The sequence below is a fragment of the Panthera uncia genome (assembly GCF_023721935.1).
Source record: "Panthera uncia isolate 11264 chromosome D3 unlocalized genomic scaffold, Puncia_PCG_1.0 HiC_scaffold_8, whole genome shotgun sequence".
In the NCBI taxonomy this organism is placed as follows: Eukaryota; Metazoa; Chordata; class Mammalia; order Carnivora; family Felidae; genus Panthera; species Panthera uncia.
Genome location: NW_026057586.1, coordinates 84,542,240 through 84,567,996, shown reverse-complemented (window position 1 = coordinate 84,567,996; position 25,757 = coordinate 84,542,240). Strand labels below are relative to the sequence as shown.

Here is a 25,757-nt window from a genome sequence, read left to right as displayed (position 1 = left end):
CCATTCCATATTGATAAAGATTTAAGTTGCTTTCAACTTTTTTTACCTTTTGTTATGGAAAATATATACAAGCAGGGGGAATAGATAACGAATGTCCATGCCTCCTCAATCCAGCTACAACAATAGAAAAACTCATAACCTCTCCTTTTATATTTCTGCACCTCTCCTGCACATCCTAAATATTGTATCAGTTCATCTACACATATTATTTCTAAAAGATAAGGAAATATTTCTTTAAGCACAACTGAAATACCGTTACCATACTGACAACAATTAGCAATCATTCTTGAATTAGCCAATCAGTGTTCAGATTTCCCCAAATGTCTCATACTTTTTGACCCTTGGAATTGAGCCAGGGTCCAAAAACTTGGTTAATATATCTCTTAAACCTCTTTGAATCTATAGTTTCTCCCTTTCTTTCTCTTTTTAAATTTTTAAATGTTTATTTATTTTTGAGAGACAGAGAGAGTAACACAGAGCACAGGCAGAGGAAGGGCAGAGAGAGAGGGAGACACAGAATCTGACGCAGGCTCCAGGCTCCGAGCTGTCAGCACAGAGCCTGACGCGGGGCTTGAACCCACAAACCGCGAGATCATGACCTGAGACGAAGTTGGATGCTTAACCGACTGAGCCACGCAGGCGCCCCTCTCCTTCTCTCTTTAATTTCTCTTACACTTCGTATGTTGGAAAAAAACTCATTGCTCACAATTTTTAAGACTCATTTTGAAACGGCAAGGAAGTTCCTGTTAGACCTTGTGTCAGCTCAGGGTAAACCCCTCACCAACCCCATTACACTGCCCCTCTGCCTAACTGTTGGGCCCCCAATTTTCCCCTGGGCTGCAGGGCTACAGAGCACAACAAACAAAACATATGGTAAATCACTCAGTCCTTAAATTCCGTCAGTAATTTCTTCTCCCTTCCAGAGAGGCCATTTTGAAATAGTTGGGTAGAGACAGGAATTCAAGGACGCACACATTTACACTGGAAAGGTCAATGGGTTGTGGTGGGTTGGGCAGTGGGTTGTAGCTGTGGGTTGAATGGTTTCCACCCCCACAAAAGATATGTCTGCAGCCTCACCCCTGAAAACTGTGAACATGACTTTATTTGGAAAAGGAGTTTTGCAGATGTAATGAAGCAAATGACCCCGAGATGAGATCATTCTGGATTATCTGGGCCCTAAATCCAATGACAAGTGTCCTTATAAGAGGCACCCAGATGGCCAAAAGGCACACGAAAGGATGCTCAACGTCACTCCTCATCAGGGAAATACAAATCAAAAGCACACTGAGATATCACCTCACGCCAGTCAGAGTGGCTAAACTGAACAAATCAGGAGGCTATAGATGCTGGAGAGGATGTGGAGAAACGGGAACCCTCTTGCACTGTTGGTGGGAATGCAAACTGGTGCAGCCGCTCTGGAAAACAGTGTGGAGGTTCCTCAGAAAATTCAAAATAGACCTACCCTATGACCCAGCAGTAGCACTGCTAGGAATTTACCCAAGGGATACAGGAGTGCTGCTGATGCATAGGGGCACTCGTACCCCAGTGTTTATAGCAGCACTCTCAACAATAGCCAAATTGTGGAAAGAGCCTAAATGTCCATCAACTGACGAATGGATTAAAAAATTGTGGTTTATATGCACAATGGAGTACTACGCGGCAATGAGAAAGAATGAAATCTGGCCCTTTGTAGCAACGTGGACGGAACTGGAGAGTGTGATGCTAAGTGAAATAAGTCATACGGAGAAAGACAGATACCATGTGTTTTCACTCTTATGTGGATCCTTAGAAACGTAACAGAAACCCATGGGGGAGGGGAAGGGAAAAAAAAGGTTAGAGAGGGAGGAGGCAAACCATAAGAGACACTTAAAAACTGCGAATAAACTGAGGGCTGATGCAGGGTGGGAGGGAGGGGAAAGTGGGTGATGGGCATCGAGGAGGACACCTGTTGGGATGAACACTGGGTGCTGTATGGAAACCAATTTGACACTAAATTTTATATTTAAAAAAAAAAAAAAAAAGGCACACAGAGAAGACCACATGACCCTGGAGCCAGAGAGTGGAGCCATGGGGCCACAGGCCAAGGAGGGCAGACAGCCACCATCATCTGGAAGAGGCAAGGAGCCAGCTACCCCCTAGAGCCTTTGGTAGGAGCACAGCCTCTGCTGGCACCTTCTAGTCTCCAGAACTGTAGGGGAATACATTTCTGTTGTTTGAAGCCTCCCAGCTTAGGATAATTTGTTGCAGCCGTCCCAGGAAGCTAATACAGCCACATACTCTGGGCTTGTGGGGGAAGCAGGGGCCCTGGATTTCTACCTGTGAAATAATAAGAAATAGATATATGGCTTCTCTGCCCCTCATTCCCGACACAAAGCTCCTCAATCTCTCGGAATTTCCTGAGTGGTAGGAGCATCTGACACTGAGCTCCTATGTCGCTTGGCATTTCCTGGAGTGTCTTTTGCTCTAATGAGGTGATTCTTGGGGAGCGCCTGAGCTCCTCGTTGAGGGCTGGTCACCAAAAAGATCCAGCCACGATGAAAAGCTTGGAATTTTCAACCCTACCCGCCCTGATTCCTCTAGAGAGGGGAGAGAGATTGGAAATGGAGTTAATAATCTATCCTGTCTATATGACGCAGCCTCCGTAAAAATCCCAGTTGAATGGGATTTGGGGGCTTCTGGGCTGGTGAGCTTCCATGAACCAGGAGGGTGACACAGCCCAACTCCATGAGGACAGAACTTCCTGCACTTGGGACCCTTCCAGACCTCACCCTATATACCTCTTCATCTGGCTGCTCATCTATATCCTTTACCACATGCTTTATTACATAATAAACTGGTAAACACACATACGTGTGTTTCCTGAGCTCCAGTGGCTGTTTTAGTATATGACAGAATCCGGAGAGAGGGGTCATGGCAACCTCAAGTTGTAACCAAGTCAGACAAAAATTGTGGGGAACCTGGGAACCTACAACTGGTGATTGGCATGTCATTGGGGGGCAGCGAGCCTCTAACCAGTGGGGTCCGCACTTGAGTTGAATCGTAGGCCACCCGGCTGGTGACACAGAACCTTGCTTGATGTGGAAACAAAATGGCACACGTCCGGCAGAGTGAAGGTGGCAGCAGTGTGGGAGGAAGGGAGGAACGCACGGCGGGGCGTCGTATGTCTTTCGAATACGGTACCACACAGTTCTTCCTCCTGACGCTTGCTAGGCAGCCCCACAGGAATGTCCATAAAGTGAAATGTCATCTTGGAAAACACTGGAGGAGGGGGGCATGCAGGGCCCAAGAGCTCCAAATCAGTCCGGCAGGTGTATTCTCAAGTTTCTTAACCCGCGTTTCCTGTTCGGTGGTGTCTCCTCACAGCCAGGAGGGGAATAAACCGCAGAGAGGCACCTGGGGGCGGGGCGGGGGGGAGGTGGCTAGGTCGGTTAAGCATCCGACTCTTGATTTTGGCTCAGGTCACGATGTCACGGTTTGTGAGTTTGAGCCCCGTGTCGGACTCTGTGCTGACAGCGTGGAGCCTGCTTGGGATTCTCTCTCTTCCTCTCTCTCTCTCTCTCTCTCTATCTGCCTCTCCTCTGCTGTCTCTCTCTCTCAAATAAATAAATAAACTTAAAAAAAAAAAAAAAAAAGAAGTAAACTCCAGAAGTCTGGGATCATGTGTTCATTAGTTCATTTATTCAGGGCTGACTTACCGAGTGTCCCTGTGGGGTCAGGCGTGGGGTTATGTTCTGGGCTTGCAAAGCTGAACCAGATCCAGTGTTTGTCTTCCTAGGGACAGAGGCTGCGGGAGACACACGAGTAAACCATTACAAGAATGTGTGGTAAGTGTATGCGTGCCAGAAGCGGCAACGAGGAACACAGCCTAATCCAGACTGGAGAGCGAGATTCACAGAAGGCCTGGCAGTTGTAGGAAGTGTGATCGCCGCAAACCACATGTGGCTTTTCAACGGCAAATTAATTAAATAATATTGAAAATTCAGGTCCTACTAGCCCCATTTCAATTCCTTCATAGTTACATGAACCTCACGGAGCGTGTCCATCGTTGTGATATCTTCTGTTGGAAGATGCTAGTCTAGGCTGAGGCTGACAAAGGAGGAGTTATCCAAGACTAAGAGGGAAGGAAGTATGTCCCCAGCAGTTCCTAGAAGACAGCCTTTGGGGGGTGCCTGGGGGGCTCAGTCAGTTAAGCATCTGACCCTTGCTTTCAGCTCAGGTAGTGATCTCAGGGTCCTGAGATCAGGCTCTGCGCTGGATATGGAACCTGCTTGGGATTCTCTCTCTCTCTCTCTCTCTCTCTCTCTCTGTCCCTCCCCCACCCCCCAAAATAAATAAACATTTGAAAAAAAAAAGACAGCTTTTGGATACTAGACAGAGTAAAGCTTCTATGGGAGGTGTCCAGGTCAGTTCCTACGGTGCCTTGTCAGCCATCTTGAACTCCCTGCTAAGGACAACAGGGAAGCTGCCGGAACATTCATCCAGATGAGTCGCGTCAACAGATTTGAGTTTTGGAAATGGATTGAAGGAGGAACAAGACAGGAGGAGATGAGATGATTGTGTTCCTCCAGAACCTTGGATTAGTCAAAGTGATAGCAATAGGGTGGAGAGACATTTGGGGCATGTGGTTGACAGATTGGGGATTGTGGTGAGTGGAGAAGAGGGAACCAAGCTGATGGCTTGTGGCTAAATGGATGGTGCAGACTGTTCCCCTTGTCTGAGGTGGAATCTGAGGAAGAGGATAAGAAACTATTTTTTTTCAGCGTTAGTACTTAAGGGAAGGGGCTTCAGTTATCTGGAGGCCCTCGTTCCTCAATAATACCTGCTCTGTGGCTTACCACAGAACACACTAGAAAGGACTTGTGGGTTGGAGTCTGCAGGATACCTGGGGACAAAAAACAGGAAGCTCTGTGACTCCAGAGCAGACAAGAGAAGGGGGTGGGCAACAAAAGCCCGTTGCTTCCCTTTTCTCTCTTTCAACTATTCCCCCACTCCAAAGTGGCTCCCCGCCCCTACTGAGTCCAAACGCCCTCGGAAGACAGCCCCACTCAGCGAGGCCTGTTTTATCCTAATGGTTCTGTGACGTAGACTCCAGGTTCCAAGCCCCTCAAACGCCTCTCCAGCCTTACTTCTTCCACACTCTTCGTTTGGTCTGGAATGTCTGTTCCTTCCATTTCTGTCCCCGAGAAATTTTAACAGCTGTCCTTCACTCCCCTCGTTCTCAAAACTCCGATGGACCAGTTGTATTTTTTTTCAAACACATATTAAAGTCGTAGCTACAAAGTCAAAATACAAATGTATCTGACTCCGTATCATCCACAATAATCTCACATATCATCTGTTCTGTGTCCACTACAACTTGAAAAATAGGCTTATTCAATGTGCTTTGTTAAATTGTCATTTATGGACTTGTCTCATTTCCCCTACTAAACATTCAGCTCCACACAGCGAATAATACCTTTCTTATCTGGGGGAAGCATCTAGTAAAAACACCTCAGAGGTTCATTGAATAAGCATTCTGACATCAATAAAGCCTCTGCTTTGCACCAGGCACTGTGATTAGTAGCTAGGAGCGAAAATACGGTCAGCAGTAAAATTTGGTTTAAACTTTTTAAGGCTCCTTTTAAAGTTTATTTAAATTTATTTTTTATTTTTTAAATTTTTTTCTTTGCCCTGTTTGTTTCTTCTCAAAGCAATTAATTTGTTATGTGTTTCCTTTAAGACTCTTTTTTTAAGAGCAGTTTTACATTCACAGCAAAATTGAGGGGAAGGTACAGAGACTTCCCATATACCCCAAGCCCCACATAGGCCCAGCCTCCCTTGTTATCAACAGCAGACTTTCAGGGAAATGGAAACCTGTATCTTCCTAATCCTCTCCCTTCCAGTGAATTCTGCAGTCAAAGAGAAAGAGAAGGTGATTTGGCAAGACAAACAATGTGAAAAAGAAAGGTAGGTGTTTGTCATTTGAGAAAAGGGAAGCACTCGTGTTTACAAGAACCTTGACAGTATCTGCTTACACAGATGAGGACCATTTTCCATTTGTTGAAAATTCCAGCCTGACCACATTAAGGTATTCACCAAGAGCATGGATTTTGTCTCCAAGGACCTCTTGGATGAGTGGGGCAGCTACATAGGCATGTTTGCTGGACACTTATTTATTAGAAGTTATGAGACAAGTGACATATGAGGAGAAAAAGTAGGAAAAGGGCATTGGAAAGGTAGTTGGAGAACCATCTGTGAAGGGCCTGGTATACCAATCTGAGGAATGTGACCTTTAGCCCAGAGCAGAGGTGCAAACTTAAAATCCCACAGATACCAGGCATGTGAATGAGTGAAGCTGCCCAGGCAATAGGGAGTGGTAAGGACTGGGGCAAAGTGGGAAAGTCTTACTCTGTCTCAGGGGAGCAGCCACTCTTGGCTCCAGCTGATTGTTACGATGTGGGACTATTGGCCCAGAGCAGCCAGGTCTTCCAGTTTTCCGAGACGCTCTGGAAATCCAGGTTTTTATAGGACAGTCCTAGCTTTCTAAAAAAATTTTTTTTTAATTTTTAAAAATGTTTTTATTTTACTTTTGAGAGAGAGGGGGAGAGAGCAGGGGAGGGGCAGAGAGACAGAGATAGAGGGAGACACAAAATCCTAAAAAGGCTCCAGGCTCTGAGCTATCAGCACAGAGCCCAGTACAGAACTCGAACTCCCAAACTGCGAGATCGTGACCTGAGCCAAAGTCAGAGGCTTAACCGACTGAGCCACCCAGGTGCCCCAGTCCTAGCTCTTTAAAACATATGGCCCGTCGGAGCTGAGCATTAAGTCTGCTTAAGATTCTCTCTCTCTCTCTCTCTCTCTCTCTCCTCTGTCCCTCTCCCCTGCTTGCTCTCTCACTTTCAAATAAAAAAAAAAAAATCTAAAAAAACAAAGAAACAAACATGTGGCCCAAATCCAACTGGCTTTAGAACCAGATATAGCTCACGAGTCATACAGCGATCACCTTGGCAGCTTGAAGTGAGCAAATGAAGGTTAAGTTAAAAAAAAAAAAAAAAAAAAAAAGGATGTGATCACATCTGAGCTTTAGAAAAATCACACTGTGGTACAGGGGAGGGATTACAGGGAATAGATTAGAGGAAAGGAAACCACTCGGGAAAGTCTCTCAATATTTCCCCCAAGTGGGAGGTGACAGCGATCATGGTGGGGTTGGGGGGGGATGTCGTGGGACTGACCTGGATCCAGGATTCAGTGGGAAGAGCTTCGCTTTAATCAGCATCTGGAAGAAGGCGTGTATGCCTCCTTTCAATGCGTTTCCCTCCCCTGCACCCCTTTCCTAAGCTGGGAGCTGAAAGGCACAGGGGCAGGTGGATCATCTAGCAAACCGAAGGGTAGGAAATTTTAGCAAAGACTCCAGTCTTGGGTGCAGTCTAATTTTACCCGTGATTATTTTAGAGATAGGCTCTCGGACCAACTGCCCGGCCCTCACTCCCCCCACCAACGGGCGCAGCCGACAGTTAAAATTAAAAGCATATCTATCATGGTTTTGGGCCAGCGGGACACTCCGAGCCAAATCCTCTTTTGCAAACAGCTGAGGGAGGAACTGACTCCCCGAGAGGCCGCTGCGTGGGGACAGGCACATGAGAGGTGGCTTCACGTCCATTGCGTGGTCCTGCTCATTGTGCAACAGGTCACTTGGGTCCAGGGAAGGATGCAAAGGGCAGGAGGTACGAACGGAGGGAAGGAAAGATGTCACGCTTCACGGAGCTTTTCTAATGACAGCCGGCGGGTGCCGGTTTTAGAGCTTTTTCTCCTCCCCTGACGCTTCTGACTTCTGCGTGCCTTATTTTTGGGTGTGGGCACAGGAAACGGCTCTGAGGAGCTGCGGAGCAAGGCCTCCCCCTCTGGCACCGCCTGGGAGCGCCCCATGGGATGGGGGGCGGACGGGGCAGTCAGGCAAAGGTTAGGGGAGGAAAGCAAAGGCAGAGGCCCAGAACGGCTCCAGGAAATGTTTGTATTTCTCCACCGGGAGGGAGGACAAACAAGCTTTTCTCGTGCCTTCTGGGCGGCCCTGCACGCTCTCCAGCACAGGAGTCTGAAGAGCAGAGTGAGGCCGCAGAGAAAAATCACCGCGGGGCCGGGGCCGCAGCATGAGTCCTTCTGGACCTGCCCACCGCTTCCCAGAAGTGACCGCCTGCGCCTCAAAGCCTCGCGGTGCCACCCGCTTCTCCCGGCCTGGGACAGCCGGAGACGAACGGACCTCCCCGAGCCTCTCCTTTCCCGGCTGACGTTCCTGGCCTCCTGGCGGCGGCCGCATCCACCCGCACCTGCAGTCCGCGTCCGCCCGCATCCCGGGGTGGAGAAGGGAGAAAACCAGCAGCCCGGTGAGTGGTAGCGTTCCGATCGGCACCTGTCTTTGTGGGGGCTCCCGGGGCCGCCCGGCACGCAGAACCCCCGTCCTCCGTCCACCATGGACAACGGGTCGTGCTGCCTCATCGAGGGGGACCCCATCTCTCAGGTGATGCCCCCGCTGCTGATCGTGGCCTTCGTGCTTGGCGCCCTGGGCAACGGCGTCGCCCTGTGCGGTTTCTGCTTCTGCATGAAGACCTGGAAGCCGAGCACCATTTACCTTTTCAACCTGGCCGTGGCCGACTTCCTTCTCATGATCTGCCTGCCCTTCCGGACGGACTACTACTGGAGACAGAGGCAGTGGGCCTTTGAGGACATTCCCTGCCGGGTGGCCCTCTTCATGCTGGCCATGAACAGGGCCGGGAGCATCGTCTTCCTCACGGTGGTGGCGGTGGACAGGTACTTCAAGGTGGTCCACCCCCACCACCTGGTGAACGCCATCTCCAACCGGGCTGCCGCCGGCATCGTGTCTGCCCTTTGGACCGTGGTCATCCTGGGGACCCTCTACCTTTTGATGGAGAACCATCTGTGTGTGCAAGAAGACACCGTATCTTGCGAGAGCTTCATCATGGAGTCGGCCAACGGCTGGCACGACATCATGTTCCAGCTGGAGTTCTTCCTGCCCCTCGGTGTCATCCTGTTTTGCTCCTGCAAGATTATTTGGAGCCTGAAGCAGAGGCAGCAGCTGGCCAGGCAGACTCGGATGAAGAAGGCCATCCGGTTCATCACGGTGGTGGCGGTTGTGTTCGTCACGTGCTATCTGCCCAGCGTGTCGGCCAGGCTCTATTTCCTCTGGACGGTGCCCTCGAGTGCCTGTGACCCCTCCGTCCACGTAGCCCTGCACGTGACCCTCAGCTTCACCTATATGAACAGCATGCTGGACCCGCTGGTGTATTATTTTTCGAGTCCCTCGTTCCCCAAATTCTACACCAAGCTCAAAATGCGCAGTTTGAGACCTAAGAATCCGGGACGCTCCAAGACCCAGAGGCCAGAAGAGATGCCAATTTCCAACCTCTGTCGCAAGAGTTGTGCCAGTGTGGCAAACAGCTTCCAGAGCCAATCCGACGTGCAGTGGGATCTCCAGATGTGTTGAATGGCAGTGAAACAGACAGACGGACAACGCCAAGGAGGACAGACAGACTGGCGACTTAGGATGGTTCATGCTAAGGGGTGAGAGTCTATTGAAAAGGCCACCCTTTCTTAACTGGATCCTCACTCTGTTGGAAACGAAATTCAGGTTACTATGCCTTTTTGGAAGGTTGTGGTTGACAAGTGAGTCACTTGCCTTTCTACGCCCCAATTGCTATGACGGGACAATATGTGCATGGAGAAGGGCATGTGTGTGTTAAAAAGGAGGGACGTTAATTAAGAAGAGCTCGGCTCCTGTGTAGTTTTAATCGGCTGGGTGAACAGGCACCGATGTTTGAAGGAGTCACGTTCCCTGTCTGGGGGAGGTCGTGAACTTCATGACTTGGCAGTATTTCCTATCCTCTCTCAAGTCATCGTTTTAGAAACTAGAAACCTGAGTGAGTCAATACCTTTATTTCGGGCTGAGTGACATCTTTATGGGGACGTCCGGATCCTGACGATTTTCATGTCCACAGGGTGCCTGGGTATGTTTCTGATTTCTCAGCAGCCCAAGAAGAAGGACGGCAAAACAGTCTGCTCTGACCTTCTTGAAGCTCCACATGTTTCCGCAAGTCGTTGCATTTCAAAGAAGATGCTGAGGGATAGGTTTACCTCCCCTGATCTTTCCAGTGGGAGCTGAGTGCGTGAAAAAACTCGGTTGACCTTTGGGATGGGCTGCGTGCAATGTGATCGCTTTTGACTGCTTGTTATGTGACTGTGAGTTGAAATCATTTATTCATTCCTTCTGCAAGTACTTACTGAGTTCATGTTTTGTGTGAGGCACTGTGCTACTATCCCCTTTACCTGGAGGGTCATTAGTCGATTCCTGTGTGACAGCAAAGTATCTTGGTGGGGTTGGGGGTGGGGAGCAAACAGAGGGGTTAATACCCTCACCCTCTCACTGAATATAGTTTCTAGACCTGTTCTGTGCAAACATCAGCGTATTCCTCCTATTGCAGGATTCTGAACAAACACTGAAGGGTGGAAAGGGTGACGTCCCCTACGCACATGAATTTCCCACATATGTACCTGGAGCCCTCAAAACTAGATGGTTCTATGGAATGACAGACTGTCCTTGCTCTGGATTAGGGGGAAAGATTCAAAGCCAACCTTAACTCTGTTCTCAAGCCACAAAGTGGTGAAAGCCATTCTTGGCTCTTTTATTTACACTTTCTCAAATGTTCAGGGTGCTCTCTGCACTAGATGACCTTTCCAGCTTTTCGTGCTCTGGCCTCGAAACACTCCTATCGGCTGTCTTTATTATTTCCTTCTGCAGAGACACTACACAGCTCAGTGCCGAAAAGTAAGGGCTCTGGAAAGTCAGATGAACCTTAAATTGGAATCCTAGCTCCACCACTCACTGGATTTTGTTCGCTGTCATATCCCCAGGGCTCAGGAGAGTGTCTGCACATAGTAGGTGCTTAATAAGTATTTGAATGAATAAGTGCCTGTGAAGCATTAAACAGTGTCTGGCAGGGAGCACTCAATATTGTGACTTACGACATTAACACATTTTACGCACCAAGATATTGAGGCACAAAAGCAATTTCCCACGGGGTTCAGAACTCCTAAGTTGCTGTATTGTGACTACCTGAATTCCCGCCCCCGCCCTCCCCAGCTGCCTGGCAGAGGGTGGGTGGGTGGGGGGAGTGAAAACAGGATTCTTCCCATCTTCAGAGAACCATACATCCTCCTGAAAGAAATCTGGGAAAGCCCACACTTCGGCTTTTAATTCTATCCCTACTTAGAATTCTTTCCTGGACTGCCCCTTTGTTGCTTCCTCTCCATAAAAACGGTTCCAAAAGAAAGTCCGCATCCTGCGTGTGAGCCTATATTAGTTAAAAGACTCGTAAGACTTTACCCTCCCAGGGAAAAAAGCCTAAAAAATCCAGAAGTTCACGGTAGGCAGAGGCTCTCACTAAAAAAACAGCAATAACAAACAAAAAGAAAGGAAAATGATAAAACCCAAACACAGTCTAGACTCTGATTTTACTGCCCTTTTTAAATTCACAGAATGTGATGAAAAAGAAATCTTATCAGGTGTTCTTCAGAAATGGTGAGGAAGAGGAGTATAGCTTTGTTTGAGTAAACACAGAACCCTTTTGAGCTCATCCATGAAGCTGGGGCCCTAATTTTATAGATGCATTTATAAACATATACACAGGTTGGCATGGAGTAGAACAGACAGATGGGCTCACGCATGGACCTAACTGTACTCACCTTCCAGTGATGATACGGTAGGAGTGGGAAGGAGTTAACATTTTGTCCCTTGTAAAGATTCATTCATTCACTCACTCACTCACTCATTCATTCCCTTTCAAGGAACATTTTTTAGGCACTGGCTCCGGACGAGGCACAGTAGAAACACGAATGGAAAACACAGCCCCTGCCCCTGTGGGTTCTATTGTAGAATCCGGGGGGAAAGAATCAAACAACCATTTGGGGGTAACCGTGTGAAAGTGGTAAGCACAGGGCCCTGCGGCAGAGCCCAGGGGCCTTCATCCTGGCCGTGGGGGTTGGAGAGGGCTTCTCAGAGAAAATGACTCTGAACTTAGCCCTGAAGGATGCAAAGGAGGCAGGCAGGTGACTCAGTGGGAAAAGGTATCCCAGCGAGAGGGGCATGGTGAGGAAGCAGCTTGTTAGGGAGCTTCGGAAAGGTCCACAGGACTGGAATGAAAGGTCCTGGGGGCTGGGGGGCGGGACTGCAGCCCCTTGGTGAGAGATCAAGCCATGAGATCCACTGCGGAGAGAGAGAAAGAAGGTCTGCTCATAACTCTTCTTCTTTTTTTTTTTTTTAAGTTTATTTATTCATCTAAGAGAGAGAGAGAGAGAACGGGAGAGCACGAGCCGGGGAAGGGCAGAGAGAGAGAGGGAGAGAGAGAGAGAGAGAGAGAGAATCCCAAGCAGACTCCACAATGACAGCAAAAAGCCCCACATGGAGTTCGAATTCATTAACACGAACCGAGAGATCATGACCTGAGCGGAAACCAAGAGTCAGACGCTTAACCAACAGAGTCACCCAGGAGCCCCCATTCACAACTTTTCCTGATGGAATATTCTTGAATAGCCTCTCAGAGTCTTTTCTTTTAAAAAAAAAAAAAGAATGAAAATCTCTGCAATTATTGAAGGTACATATGTTTTTGTTCAAAATTCAAAACAAATATATCAAGTGAGAAATAAAAGTCTTCCTTCTGTTGTTCCCCTTAATCTCGTTTCCTAGAGGTGATGACTAATATTTGGGGTAAATACACACTTGCCCACAAATAACAAATCTTGTTTTGTTTTGCCGAAGCATGATACACAAATAGATCTGCAAGTTATTTTTGTCATGGATAGCTTCCTACATCAGAACAGAGATCAATCTCGCTTTTAACTCCATTTCATTGTATAAACAAACCACATAAGGATTATTTAACCAATGGCCTTTTAATGGACATTTAAGTGCTTTCCAATTTTCCCCTATTGCCACCATGCTATGGTAAATATTCTGAATGATGTATCTTTGGGCACATGTGCTAGAGTTTTCGGAAGAAGATTCTGAGACACGGGAAGTATTGGATTAAAGGACAGGCATACTGGGTGAGACAATGCACATCGTGGCTCACAGCATAGACCCTAGAGCTGGACGACCTGGGTTCAGATCTTATCTCCTTCACTCACTAGCTGTGTGGCCTCGGACAAGTTACTTAACGTCTCAATGCTTTACTTTCCTTGCCCATTAGATAGGATAAGAGTTGTACCTGCCCCTTAGGGTTGTTTTGAATACTGAGTTTGATGTATAATGCATGCAGAAGAGTGCCTGACAGAAGAGTAAACCCTCTGTCCGTTAGCTCTTGCTATTATCTGGCATTAGCTCTTTTTATATGAGTTTTCATTATAATCTTGATAGATACCACCAGATTGCCCAACACAAAGTTGAACCAGATTGCATTCCCACCGACAAAGCCTTCCTCCACATTCTTGCCAACAGGCCTTTGTTTGTTTAATAAACATTTTTATCTTTGCTTGTTAAAAAAAAAAGAACCTTTTGTTTCCTAAGGAACACAAACAGGGGCGCCTAGCATGTGACTCTTCTTCTCAAGGGTTGTGAGTTCCAGCCCCATGTTGGGTGCAGAGATTACTTAAAAATAAAAATTCAAATATCTTAAGAAAAAGATGAGAGAGTAAGCGTTTTAAAAATTTATTTAAAAAATTTTTAATGTTCATTTATTTTTGAGAGACAGAGCGCAAGCAGGGGAGGGGAGGGAGACACAGAATCTGAAGCAGGCTCCAGGCTCTGAGCAGTCAGCACAGAGCCCGACGCAGGGCTGGGACCCATGAACCATGAGATCATGACCTGAGCCAAAGCCGGACGCTTAACCAACTGAGCCACCCGGGTACCCCAAGCCTTTTTTTTTTTTTTTTAAAGATCTTTTATTATTAAAAAAAATTTTTTTTAATGTTTATTTATTTTTGAGAGACAGACAGAGCACTAGTAAGGGAGGGGCAGAGAGAGAGGGAGAGACCCAGAATCTGAAACAGGCTCCAGGCTCCCAGCTGTCAGCATAGAGCCCAACGGGGGTGCTCGAACCCATGAGCCCTGGGATCATGACCTGAGCTGAAGTCAGATGTTCAACCGACTGAGCCACCCAAACGATCTTTTACTATTTTCATTTTTATCTGTTATTATTTTTAAGTAATCTCTATACCCAGTGTGGAGCTTGAACTCACAACCTAGAGATCAAGACTCACAAGCTGCAGTGATTAACCCACCCAGGTATCCCAAGGCTTACTCTTTTATTTATTTATTTTTTTTCAAATGTTGAGCATGCCAGTCATTCTTTGCTTTTTTTTTTTTTTTTTAAGTTTATTTATTTGTTTTTAAGAGAGAGAGAGTGCGTGAGTGTGGCAGGGGCGGGGGGCGGGGGGCGGTGGACAGAGGCTCTGAAGCAGGCTCTGCTCAGAGAGCCGGATGTGGGGCTCATGAACCGTGAGATCCTGACCTGAGCCCCAAGTCTCCCAGGCACCCAACTGAGCCACCCAGGTGCCCCAAGGCTTACTCTTTTATTTATTTATTTATTTATTAATGTTTTTTATTTATTTTTGAGACAGAGAGAGACAGAGCATGAACGGGGGAGGGGCAGAGAGAGAGGGAGACACACAATCGGAAACAGGCTCCAGGCTCCGAGCCATCAGCCCAGAGCCTGACGTGGGGCTCGAACCCGCGGACCGCGAGATCGTGACCTGAGCCGAAGTCGGACGCTTAACCGACTGAGCCACCCAGGCGCCCCAACTCTTTTAAAGCCATGAAGTCTAATCATCAATGTTGTTGTTGGTGCTGGTATGTTTGGTGTTGCACTGAGGAAGGCTTTGCCTAAGACAAGATCATGAAGACTCACTCTTAGGTTTTCTTCTAAGAGTTTTTGTCTTACATTTCGGTCTGTCATCCATTTTGAGTTAATTTTTGCGTCCAGGGCAAAGAAGGGATCTGACTTCATTCTTTTGCATGTGGCTCTTCAGTTGTCCCAGCAGAACCGCTTGAAAAGACTATTCTTTTCCTGCTGATTTATCGTAGAACCCTTGTTGAAAATCAGCTGACCAGAATTGCAAAAGCTTATCTCTGGACCCTCAATCATGCCCCACTGATCTATATGTCTATTCTTACGCCAGAAGCACTCATTGTCTTGATGACTGTAAAGTATTTGAATTGGGAAGTGTGAGTTCAACTTTCGTCTTCTTTTTCAAGATTATTTGATTATTCTGATTTGCCCTTAGGTTTTTTGGGGTTTTTTTTTACATGAAATTGAACACCATGTTTGAAAACCCTGCAATATTCTTCTTTTTTCTTTTTATATGTCTCTGTCAGCCAGTGTGGCCAGCTTCCTCTCTATCTCTTTGCTACTTTTCAATTTCGCCTTCATCTTCCTTAGTGGTCCAGGCGTCTCTCGTTTCCCACCAGCCAAGTGTCCCAGCTCAGCGCTATTTACCATCTGAGAGGGGAAATCTCCCACAATGTCCCCGATGAGCTATGATTCCTGTAGTCCCACCCTCATGTGACCCCTCCCAGTGGAATATAGACCGGCCCCGTGACACGCTTTAACCCCCAAAATGTGGGGTTGGTGATGTTCTGAGATTTCCGAGCCAGACAATAGAAAGGTCTGCACGTCTGCTCTTTGGAAGCCTTGAGTAGCGAGCGTCGTAAGAAGTCCAGCCTACCCCGTGGAAAGAACACGCGAAGAGGCCATGTGGAGATGCCATGTAGGGAGATACAAAACTCGATGGAGAGGGAGGGAAGGCCAGGGGTCCCAGGACTCTGCTTGAGCCTAGCTGCCCCCCACGCAAGAACTAGCCAGCTGAGTCCAGTCAACTCAGGACCCGGAGAGATAATACAACAGTGGTTGCTTTAAGCCCCTGAATTTTGTGGTCGTTTGCTACACAGCAGTAGACAACTAAAACAGAGATGCCAGCTAAATCTGAAGACAAACAGTGGGGTACTTAATCTATGCCTTGGTTTCCTAATCTGTAATATGGAGCTGATGGTGACAATCACAACACATCATTCACAGGGTTTTCATGAGGATTAAGTGAGATCACGAACCTCTTAGTACTATGCCCGGCACAGAGGAGGCAGTTGATAAATGATAGCAATTTTTTTAAAGATTTTATTTTTAAGTGATCTCTACACCCAACATGGGGCTTGAATTTACAAGCCCAAGATCAAGATGCTCCTCGCTATTATCATTTTCACTTAAAAAAAAAAGTTCAGTCCAGTTCAACGGCACTCATCCAAGCTGTGATAAGACAACTAGGAATAAAGATTCAATTCTGAAAGCCATAGATTTTAAGTGGAGTTTCCACAAAACTCAGTGGAATCACTGCCTTAGCTGGTGAAGTGATTCATTACAGCAAGTTTCTGTACAACTCATGTGCTAGTAAGAAAAAACATAAATACATAAAAGAAGAACACAAACACAACGACACATGCCCACGGCACAGCAGAAAGACCGGAAATTCCACCCGAATCCAGGGAGGCCGGAATTTATGTTCAGTCTGAGTCGTTGTGAACTTTGTGTTACAATCAGAGAATGAGCTGGAAGATTGTCTGATCCCTCAATTTATATACGAAGAAACTCAGAGGGTAAGAGGGTTCATGGTAGTTGATGATAAAGCCACACCAAGCATCCAGGCCTCCAGCTTTTCTCTTCTTTCAAACTTAACAATATTTATTGCTCTCTCATAATTTTATCCATGACTATTGGTTTTTTTTAAACATAACTATTATTTTTTTAATGTTTATTTATTTTTGAGAGAGAAAGAGGGAGGAGGGGCAGAGAGAGAGAGAGAGAGAGAGAATTCCAAGCAGGCTGCACACTGTCAGCATGAAGCCTGCCATGGGGCTGGATCCCACAACAGTGCGATCATGCCCTGAGCCAAAACCAAGAACCAGAAGCTCAACTGACTGAACCACCCAGTCGTCCAAAACCACAAATATTGTAAAATTGTAAAACTTAGGAAGAGAAGGAACCTAGTAAATTTCAGCTCCCAGAAATAGACAACTATTGTTAATAGTTGGTGTTTCTGGCTTTTAGTGAAGAAAGTTAATCAAGGTTCTTTATGAATATCACCGACAAATCTACGTTCATCCCAGAAGGAAGCAGGATACTCATAGGCGGCAAGGACAGGAAGTAAATACCAGCCATTTCACTAGAGCCTTAACACACCCATGGAATATGACCTCAATCCAATGCAGCCTTACAAACGAGGCAATAATATAATAAGAGGCAGTGTAGTTTCATGGTTGGGATCACAGGCTTTGAAGCCAGTGCCAGATTCAAACCCAAAGCTCTGCTCTTATTAGCTGGGGTAGCCTTAAACATTTGCAACCTCTGTGAGTTTCACTGTCCTCATTTGGAAATCAGAATCAGCAATGGTCCCTACTCTGTGGACTGCAGTCACGGTAAAACACCATCATGTATTTGAAGCATTGCACGTGGGATCCGGTGTATATTGGAAGCTCTCTGTAATATAGATACCAACATCATCACCTTTCCTTTTTTGTTCTTGCTTTTTTAATCGAGCAATAAATAACATAAAACCCTATATTGGCTTCAGGCATACAACATAATCATTCAATATTTGTGTATATTGCAAAATGATCACCACGAGGAATCTAGTAACCTGTCATCATACGTAGCTATGGAATTTTTTTCTTGTGATGAGGACTTTTAAGATTTACTATCTAGGGGTGGCTGAGTGGCTCAGTTGGTTAAGCGCCCAGCTCTCGACTTTGGCTCAGGTCATGATCTCATACTTCACAAGTTTGAGCCCTGCGTCGGGCTCTGTGCTGTGTCAGCACGGAGCCGGCTTGGAATTTTCTCTTCCTCTCTCTCTGCCCCTCCCCCACTCACTCTTACTTGCTCTTTCTCTCTCTCTCTCTCAAAGTAAATAAACTTAAAAAAAAATTATTTTTTTTTTGAAAATTTACTGGGGTGCTTGGGTGGCTCAATCAGTTAAGCGTCCAACTTCAGCTCAGGTCATGATATCATGGTTTGTGAGTTCAAACTCCATGTCGGGCTCTGTGCTGACAGCTTGGAGCCTGGAGCCTGCTTTGGATTCTGTCTCCCTCTATCTCTATCTCTCTGCCCCTCCCTGCTCTCATTCTGTCTCTTTCTCTCTCAAGAATAAATAAACATTAAAAATTTTTTTAATTAAAAAAATAAGATTTACTCTCTAAGCAACTCTCAACTATGCAATACAGTATTATCAGCTACAGTTGCCATAATGTACATTATAATCCCAGGACTTATTTATTTTATAACAGGAGGTTGTACTTTTTGGTTCCCTTCACCCATTTTGCCCCGCCTCCGGCAACGACCAATCTGTTCTCTGTATCTATGAGCTTTTTTTTTTATGACTCCTCATCAAGAGAGATCATACAGTATTTGCCTTTTTCCGTCTTATTTCCCTTAGCATAATACTGTCAAGTCCATCTATGTTGCCTCAAACGGCAAGATTTCCTTCTCTTTTATGGGTGAATAATATTCCATTTTTACACACATGCTTTTTTTTTTATCCATTCATCCGTCTATGAACACTCAGGGTTTTTTTCCCATATGTTGGCTATTGTGAATAACGCCACAATGAATATGGGCATGCAGGTATCTTTTCAAGTTAGTGTTTTCGTTTTCTTTGGATAAATACCCAGAAGTGAAAGTGCTGGATTGTATAGTATTTCTTTTTCTAATTTTTGCGAAACTTCCATACTGTTTTCCATGGTGGCTGCACCAACCTACATCCCACCAACAGTGCACAAGGGGTCCCTTTTCTCTGCATTTCTTGCCTTCTTCTCTTGATAATAGCCATTCTAACAGGTGTGAGGTGATATCTCATCGTGGTATGGATTTACATTTCCCTGCTAATTAGTAATGTTGAACATCTTTTCATGTACCCGTTTGTCATTCGTCATTCTTCTTTAGGAAAATGTCTATTCAGAGCCTCTACCATCTATTCATTCATTCATTCATTCATTCATTTATTCATTTAGAGAGTAAGTGGGGAGGGGCAGAGAGAGAGAGAGAGACAGAGAGAGAGAGAATCTCAGGTAGGCTTCATGCTCAGTGCAGAACTGGACTTGGGGCTCAATCCTACAACTGTGAGATCATGATCTGAGCCAAAATCAAGGGTCAAACATTCAACTGACTGAGGCACCCAGGTGCCCAGGAGTTTTATGGTTTCAGGTCATACATTCAAGTCTTTAATCCATTTTAAGTTCATTTTTGTGCGTTTCATTCTTTTCATGTGGCTGTCCAGTCTTCCCAACACCCTTTATTGAAGAGGTTGTCCTTTCCCCATTATATATTCTTGACTCCTTTGTCATAAATAAACTGACCATATTCTCATGGGTTTATTTCTGGGCTCTCTATTCTATTCCACTGATTTATGTGTCTGTTTTTATGCCAATACCATACAGTTTTGATTACTCTAGCTTTGTTATATAGTTTGAAATCAGGAGTGAAAACACTCTAGCTTTGTTCTTTTTCTCAAGATTGTTTTGGGCCTCCTGGGTGGCTTAGTCAGTCAAGCATCTGACTTTGGATCTCAGCTCAGGTCATTATTTCACAGTTTGTGGGGTCAAGCCCTGAACTGGGTTCGGTGCTGACAGCGTGGAACCTGCTTGGGATTCTCTCTTTCTCCCTCTGTGCCCCTTCCTCACTCTCTCTCTCTCAAAATAAATAAATAAACTTAAAAAAAAAAAAAAGATTGCTGAGGAGCCTGGATGGCTCAGTCAGTTAAGCATCCGACTCTTGGTTTCACCTTAGGTCACGATCTCATGGTTTCGTGGGTTTGAGTCTCGCATCAGGCTCTGTCTGTGCTGGCAGTGCAGAGTCCACTTGGGATTCTCTTTGTCTCTGCCCCTCCCCGAACTTGCACTGTCTTTGTCTCTCTCAAAATAAATAAATAAAAACTTTTTTAAAAATATCGTTTTGGCTACTTGGGGCCTTTTGTGCTTCGATACACATTTTGGAATTATCTGTTCTATTTTTGCAAAAAATGCTATTGGCATTTTGATAGGGATGGCATTAAATCAGTAGATCTCCTTGGGTGGTATAGACATCTTAACAATATTAATTCTTGCAATCCATGAACATGCAATATATCTTTCCATTTATTTGAGTCTGTCGATGTCTTTCATCAACGTCTTAGTTTTTGGTGTATAGGTATTTCACCTTCTTGGTTACATTTATCCTAGGGTATTTTATTCTTTTTGAGTATGATTGTAAATAGGATTGTTTTCTTAACTTGTCTTTCGGATAGTTCATTATTAGTGTAGCCAACATCATCTTCATCATTATCATCATCATCAAGTCCTCTGGTTCCTATGGGAATCTAATATTAGAGCATCCTGACTCCAATTTACTGTGAAGAGTCCACAGATCCCTTTTATTGAAACTAGGTATGCATCTAAAGAAGCAAATTTCCTATTTTTTAATGATTACTTATTTTTGAGAGAGAGAAAGAAAGAAAGATCATGAGCAGGGGAGGGGCAGAGAGAGAAGGAGACACAGAATCTGAAGCAGGCTCCAGGCTCTGAGCTGTCAGCACAGAGCCCGACACGAGGTTCAAACCCATGAACCTCGAGATCATGACTTGAGCTGAAGTCGGACACTCAACTGACTGAGCCACCCAGGCGCCCCGTGTATTTCCTATTTTTAACTCAAAGTAGAAGCAGCAGTTTGGAACCTCTTGCACAGCAAGAATCATAACTAAAATATTAAAGGGTAGAATATTTTTTTTAAAAAGGGTAGAAATGTTCTGTGGGGCTTCACTCAATTAGACTAAAAAGCAAAGAAATGATGTGTGAAATAGTGACCTGCTATGAGGCAGGGTTCAAAGTCCTCGTAGGTCCCATTGCTGTACATTTAATTTTCAGAAAATGGAGGCTTTTCAAATATCATGCACTTAGTAGGGGGAGGCTGTGAGTGTGTAGGGATAGAGAGACACAGGAACTCTCTGTACCTTCCGCTCGATTTTGCTGTGAATCTAAAACTCTAAAAAATAACTTACTGATTTTTAAAAATCATGTACTTAAAAATAAATCACTTATTTGAGCACAGAAGCCTATCAAAATCCAACACAAACAAAAACCCCAGCTTTATTGTAACATATCGCTGGCAATCCAAACTAGGTTCAAGTTTTCAAACATCTTATGAAATTGTATGCTGTTCCCAAGTATCTTTCCCCTCCCCCCCCCTCACTTCCCAACTAGAGATTAATTGCAAAGTTCTGGTGTGGAAAAGCAATCTGTGTTTCTGCAGAGAAGGTGGCAGGGAAACATGAAAAGCAACACATCTGTCTTTGTAAAATAGATAATTACTGTCTTCTTGGTATTTCCAAAGAAATTATATGCATGCTACTGTTTTCTTTTCTTTTTCTTTTTCTTTTCTTTTCTTTCCTTTTCTTTCCTTTCCTCTCTTTTCTTTTCTTCTTTTTCCTTTCCTTTTTCTTTTCTTTCTTTTCTTTTTTCTTTTCTTCTTTCTTTTCTTTTCTCTTCTTTTTTACTTTATTTATTTTGAGAGACAGAGAGACACACACAGAGCAGGGGAGCAGGGGAGGGGCAGAGAGAGCATCCCAAGCAGGCTCTGAGCACAGAGCCTGATGTGGGGCTTGAACCCACGAGTCATGAGATCATCACCTGAACCAAAATCAAGAGTTGGACCCTTAACCGACTGAGCCACCCAGGCACTCCAGCATGATACTGTTTCTTAAATCATATACATGCTAAAGCTTCATACTCATTCTTTTTTTTTTTTTTTGTTTATTCTTGAGAGAGAGAGACAGAGCACAAGTCAGAGAGAGAGGGAGACACAGAATCTGAAGCAGGCTCCAGGCTCTGAGCTATCAGCACAGAGCCTGAAACGGGGCTCGAACTCACAAACTGAGAGATCATCACCTGAGTCAAAGTTGGACGCCCAACCGACTGAGTCACCCAGGCGCCCCCATACTCATTCTTAATGTTTCTGGAAAACCATGCTGCTTAGCACAGGAAATTATTATTGCCATTGTTGTTTTGTTCATTATGTAAGCCAACAAGCTGCCAGTGATTTAATTCTCTAATGTTAAGCACTCAGTATGTAGGCACACAGCCTTCCAAAGGGATGCCTTCCACATTTCAGTAATTCACAAACGGCAGTTGGCTTGCCTAAACTTATCCTTTACATTTAGGAAGCTGTGGGTTCCTGTCTGCCCAGGGGATTTTTATTACTTGTTTATGCAAACAGCAGATTGCATAAGAGCCTTGCTGGCTTTTTTTTTTTTTTTTTTAAACGATTTCGTAGCTTCCTGGTAACCATTCAGTCATCTATTTCAACACCCTGACATGACATAAAGGCGGGAGCTGAACCTCACATTCGCCACTCAGACACACACCTCTTTCCTTGGGCATTCGCTAGGTGAGGCGCTCCCTAGGACTGACTCGCTCCACTCATGAACCTGCACCAGCAGCAGAATCATTTTCTGGAAATAGACAAGAAGAACTGCTGTGTGTTCCGGGATGACTTCATTGCCAATGTGCTGCCACCAGTGCTGGGGCTGGAGTTTGTGTTCGGGCTCCTGGGCAATGGCCTTGCCCTGTGGATTTTCTGCTTCCACCTCAAGTCCTGGAAATCCAGCCGGATTTTCCTGTTCAACTTGGCCGTGGCCGACTTTCTCCTGATCATCTGCCTGCCATTCTTGACGGACAACTACGTGAGGAAGTGGGACTGGAAGTTTGGGGACATCCCTTGCAGGCTGATGCTCTTTATGCTGGCCATGAACCGCCAGGGCAGCATCATCTTCCTCACCGTGGTGGCCGTGGACAGGTATTTCCGGGTGGTCCATCCCCACCATGCTCTGAACAAGATCTCCAATCGGACGGCGGCCATCATCTCCTGCCTCTTGTGGGGTGTCACCATCGGCCTGACGGGTCACCTCCTGCACAAAAAGATGTTGATCAGGAATCGAGATGCGAATTTGTGCAGCAGCTTTAGCATCTGCCATACCTTCAGGTGGCACGATGCCATGTTCCTTCTGGAGTTCATCCTGCCCCTGGGCATCATCCTGTTCTGCTCGGCCAGAATCATCTGCAGCCTGCGCCAGCGACAAATGGACAGACACGCCAAGATCAAGAGGGCCATCAACTTCATCATGGTGGTGGCCATTGTCTTCATCATCTGCTTCCTGCCCAGCGTGGCTGTGCGCATACGCATTTTCTGGCTCCTGCACACCACGGGTACGAAGAACTGTGATGTCTATCGCTCGGTTGACCTGGCGTTTTTCATCACCCTCAGCTTCACCTACATGAACAGCATGCTGGACCCTTTGGTGTACTACTTCTCCAGCCCATCTTTTCCCAACTTCTTCTCCACCCTTATCAACCGCTGCCTGCGGAAGAAGACACCACAAGGGCCAGATAATAAGCAGAGCACAAGCATGGAGCTCACGGGGGATCTGAGTACAACCAGGAGTGTTCCAGACACTTTAATGGCCAACCCCAGTGAGCCGTGGAACCCATCTCATCCAGCCCCAGCTTCTCACTAAATAATGGAGCCAAGAAGAGAGATTGTTACCAAGAACCAAGGTCTCTGGAGAAACGGTTTGGCTGGGTGCACAGAGTACCATCGTTAGTCCCGGCCTGTGGTTTCCTGGAACTTCCAGATTCAGAGAATCAGACTTAGAGAAGTGGTGTGGCAGAGTGGGCTGCCTGGTTGCAGAAAGTCAGCAGAGGAATCTTGGGGGGAACAGAGACTAAAGCCTCTGAAACTTCTGCTCAATCTCTGACACTCACAGGACCGAAGACCGCAAAACTGTCCTCACCTTCTGCTGAGTAGAGTTGGAGCCACAGAGACGCCCATCAGCACCTGTGATTCACTGACCTCTTTCCCTCCCTTGCCTGAGATGTGGATGGTTCTCAGCTCCTGGGGAGGGAGCGGGTATCCAGCCTGTTGGTGGACTCCAGCTGAGACAAGGAGAGCTAAGTGACTGGAGGGAAGTTATTGCCCCGGAAGGGAGGCCAGGCGTCATTCACCGAGCCAGTAGGTCACTTACATTCCATGGATTCATCTCTCAGCCAAGCTTCAGCAGAAAAGCACTAGGCAAAGAGACTCACAGCTTTGGTTAATATCTGAGTTTCCAGTAGTGGGAAGAGGGGGATTAGCCAGGGAGGGACGGAGCAAAACAGTCTTACTAAGAAAAAGGAAAGGCGTGTGTGCTACGACCTTCGGCTAATCCATTCCTTTCTTGTTGACACTAATTTGAAGGCTGAGCAGTTAGAGACTTTGGAGGAGATAGCTGCTTCCCACCTCTGTTTGCTTTTGTCATTAAAAGGGAGGTGCTGTCCAGCAATCCGAGGGAGAAGGTGCCTCCTGGTTCATTTGCTCGTGTTTCTATCCTTATGGGAAATCTACCATGTCAATAAACTTGGATGTGAGACACACTGTCTGGTGTTGCATGTGTCCGGATGATGGTTCACAGAAACGGACTTCTTACTTAAGCGGAGACTTTTATGGGCTGTCAACTGTGTCCTAGTAGAAAAATACTGAATACTGTAAAGTAAGAAAAGAATGTGGACGCTGAACCGCACCGAGAGACAGTTAAGTGAAAATTACACCTGCATTAGGACAAGGACGAGAAAGGGCTGGGAATAAATAAAAAACCACTTAATTGGGAAGGGAGGTGCAGACAGGGTTGCAAGAGCACTGCACGTTTTATTTAGAGTTTGGTGAATATTGATGTTACATTTGTGTATTAAAAAAAGTCGGGGACTCCTGGGTGGCTCAGCTGGTTAAGCGTCTGACTTGGTTTCTGCTCCGGTCACCATTTCACAGTTCGAGATAGAGCCCCGCGTCAGCTCTGTGCTGACTCAGAGCCTGCTTGGGATTTTCTGTCTCTCCCTCTGTCTCTGCCTCTCCCCTGCTCTCACGTACTCTCTCTCTCTCTCTCTCAAAATAAATAAACTTTAAAATAAATAAATAATAAAGCATGGTGGTTAAACAAAATGATGTGTTGGAAAAAAAAAGGAATGGGGAGAGACTGGGGTGCTTGCATAGGAAGGGGAAGAAAGAATTTCCTATGGAATTATTTTAGTTCCCGGTTCTGGATGGAAAGGAGACGTACTGGTTTGAGTCTGTGATCCGTCCAAGTTTCTGTTACGCTTTCATTCCCAGCTTGTCACTCCTTGATTCTTTGGCAAGATGAGGCTTGCTTTGACATCCTGACTCAGAAACAGATAAGAAAGGTAGATACTCAGACTCCTAGCCATAGTTGAATGGCAGTAAATGAATAGACATAGACGTTCTCATGGTGAAGTGTTTTGAGAGCACTTTGCTTGCCCGGTTCTCCAGTCCATTCCTAGAAGTAGAAAGTTAAAGCAGAAATCACCTTAAAGAAGAAGTGTTGGCAGACATGAGCTCAGAGGGAAGGAGTAGTTCTCCGGCCTCAAACGCATGAGTCAGCAGGGAGCCCGGCTGTGAAACTCTGACCTGTTTAGAATTAATTCACATTTGTTTCATTTGTTCATGAGTTCCATCAGCTTTTTGTTGTTTTTTTGTTTTTTTTTTTTTAAATAGGCTCCACGCCCAGTGTGGGGATTGAACTCACAACCCTGAGATTAAGAGCTGCCTCCTTTACTGCCTGAGCCAGCCAGGCACCCCTCCATCAGCTTTCAGGTATCAGCACCAACTATGTGCCCAATGCTGTGCTGGGTGGTTGGTGGAAATAGTACAAGGGAC

General features: G+C 45.9%; 2 protein-coding genes across 2 annotated transcripts; both read left to right on the top strand.

Annotated features, from left to right (window-relative positions):
* The first annotated feature begins 7,631 nt into the window (after positions 1 to 7,631).
* Positions 7,632 to 12,713, top strand: HCAR1 (hydroxycarboxylic acid receptor 1). Its single transcript, XM_049619437.1, has one exon. The coding sequence runs from the start codon at positions 8,447 to 8,449 to the stop codon at positions 9,476 to 9,478; it is 1,032 nt and encodes a 343-aa protein (XP_049475394.1). The 5' UTR covers positions 7,632 to 8,446; the 3' UTR covers positions 9,479 to 12,713.
* A 9,639-nt stretch (positions 12,714 to 22,352) lies between these two features.
* LOC125914227 (hydroxycarboxylic acid receptor 2) lies at positions 22,353 to 23,928 on the top strand. The gene has a single exon (XM_049619436.1). It carries the CDS (start codon positions 22,477 to 22,479, stop codon positions 23,566 to 23,568), a length of 1,092 nt encoding a protein of 363 aa, XP_049475393.1. The 5' UTR covers positions 22,353 to 22,476; the 3' UTR covers positions 23,569 to 23,928.
* Positions 23,929 to 25,757: the final 1,829 nt, after the last annotated feature.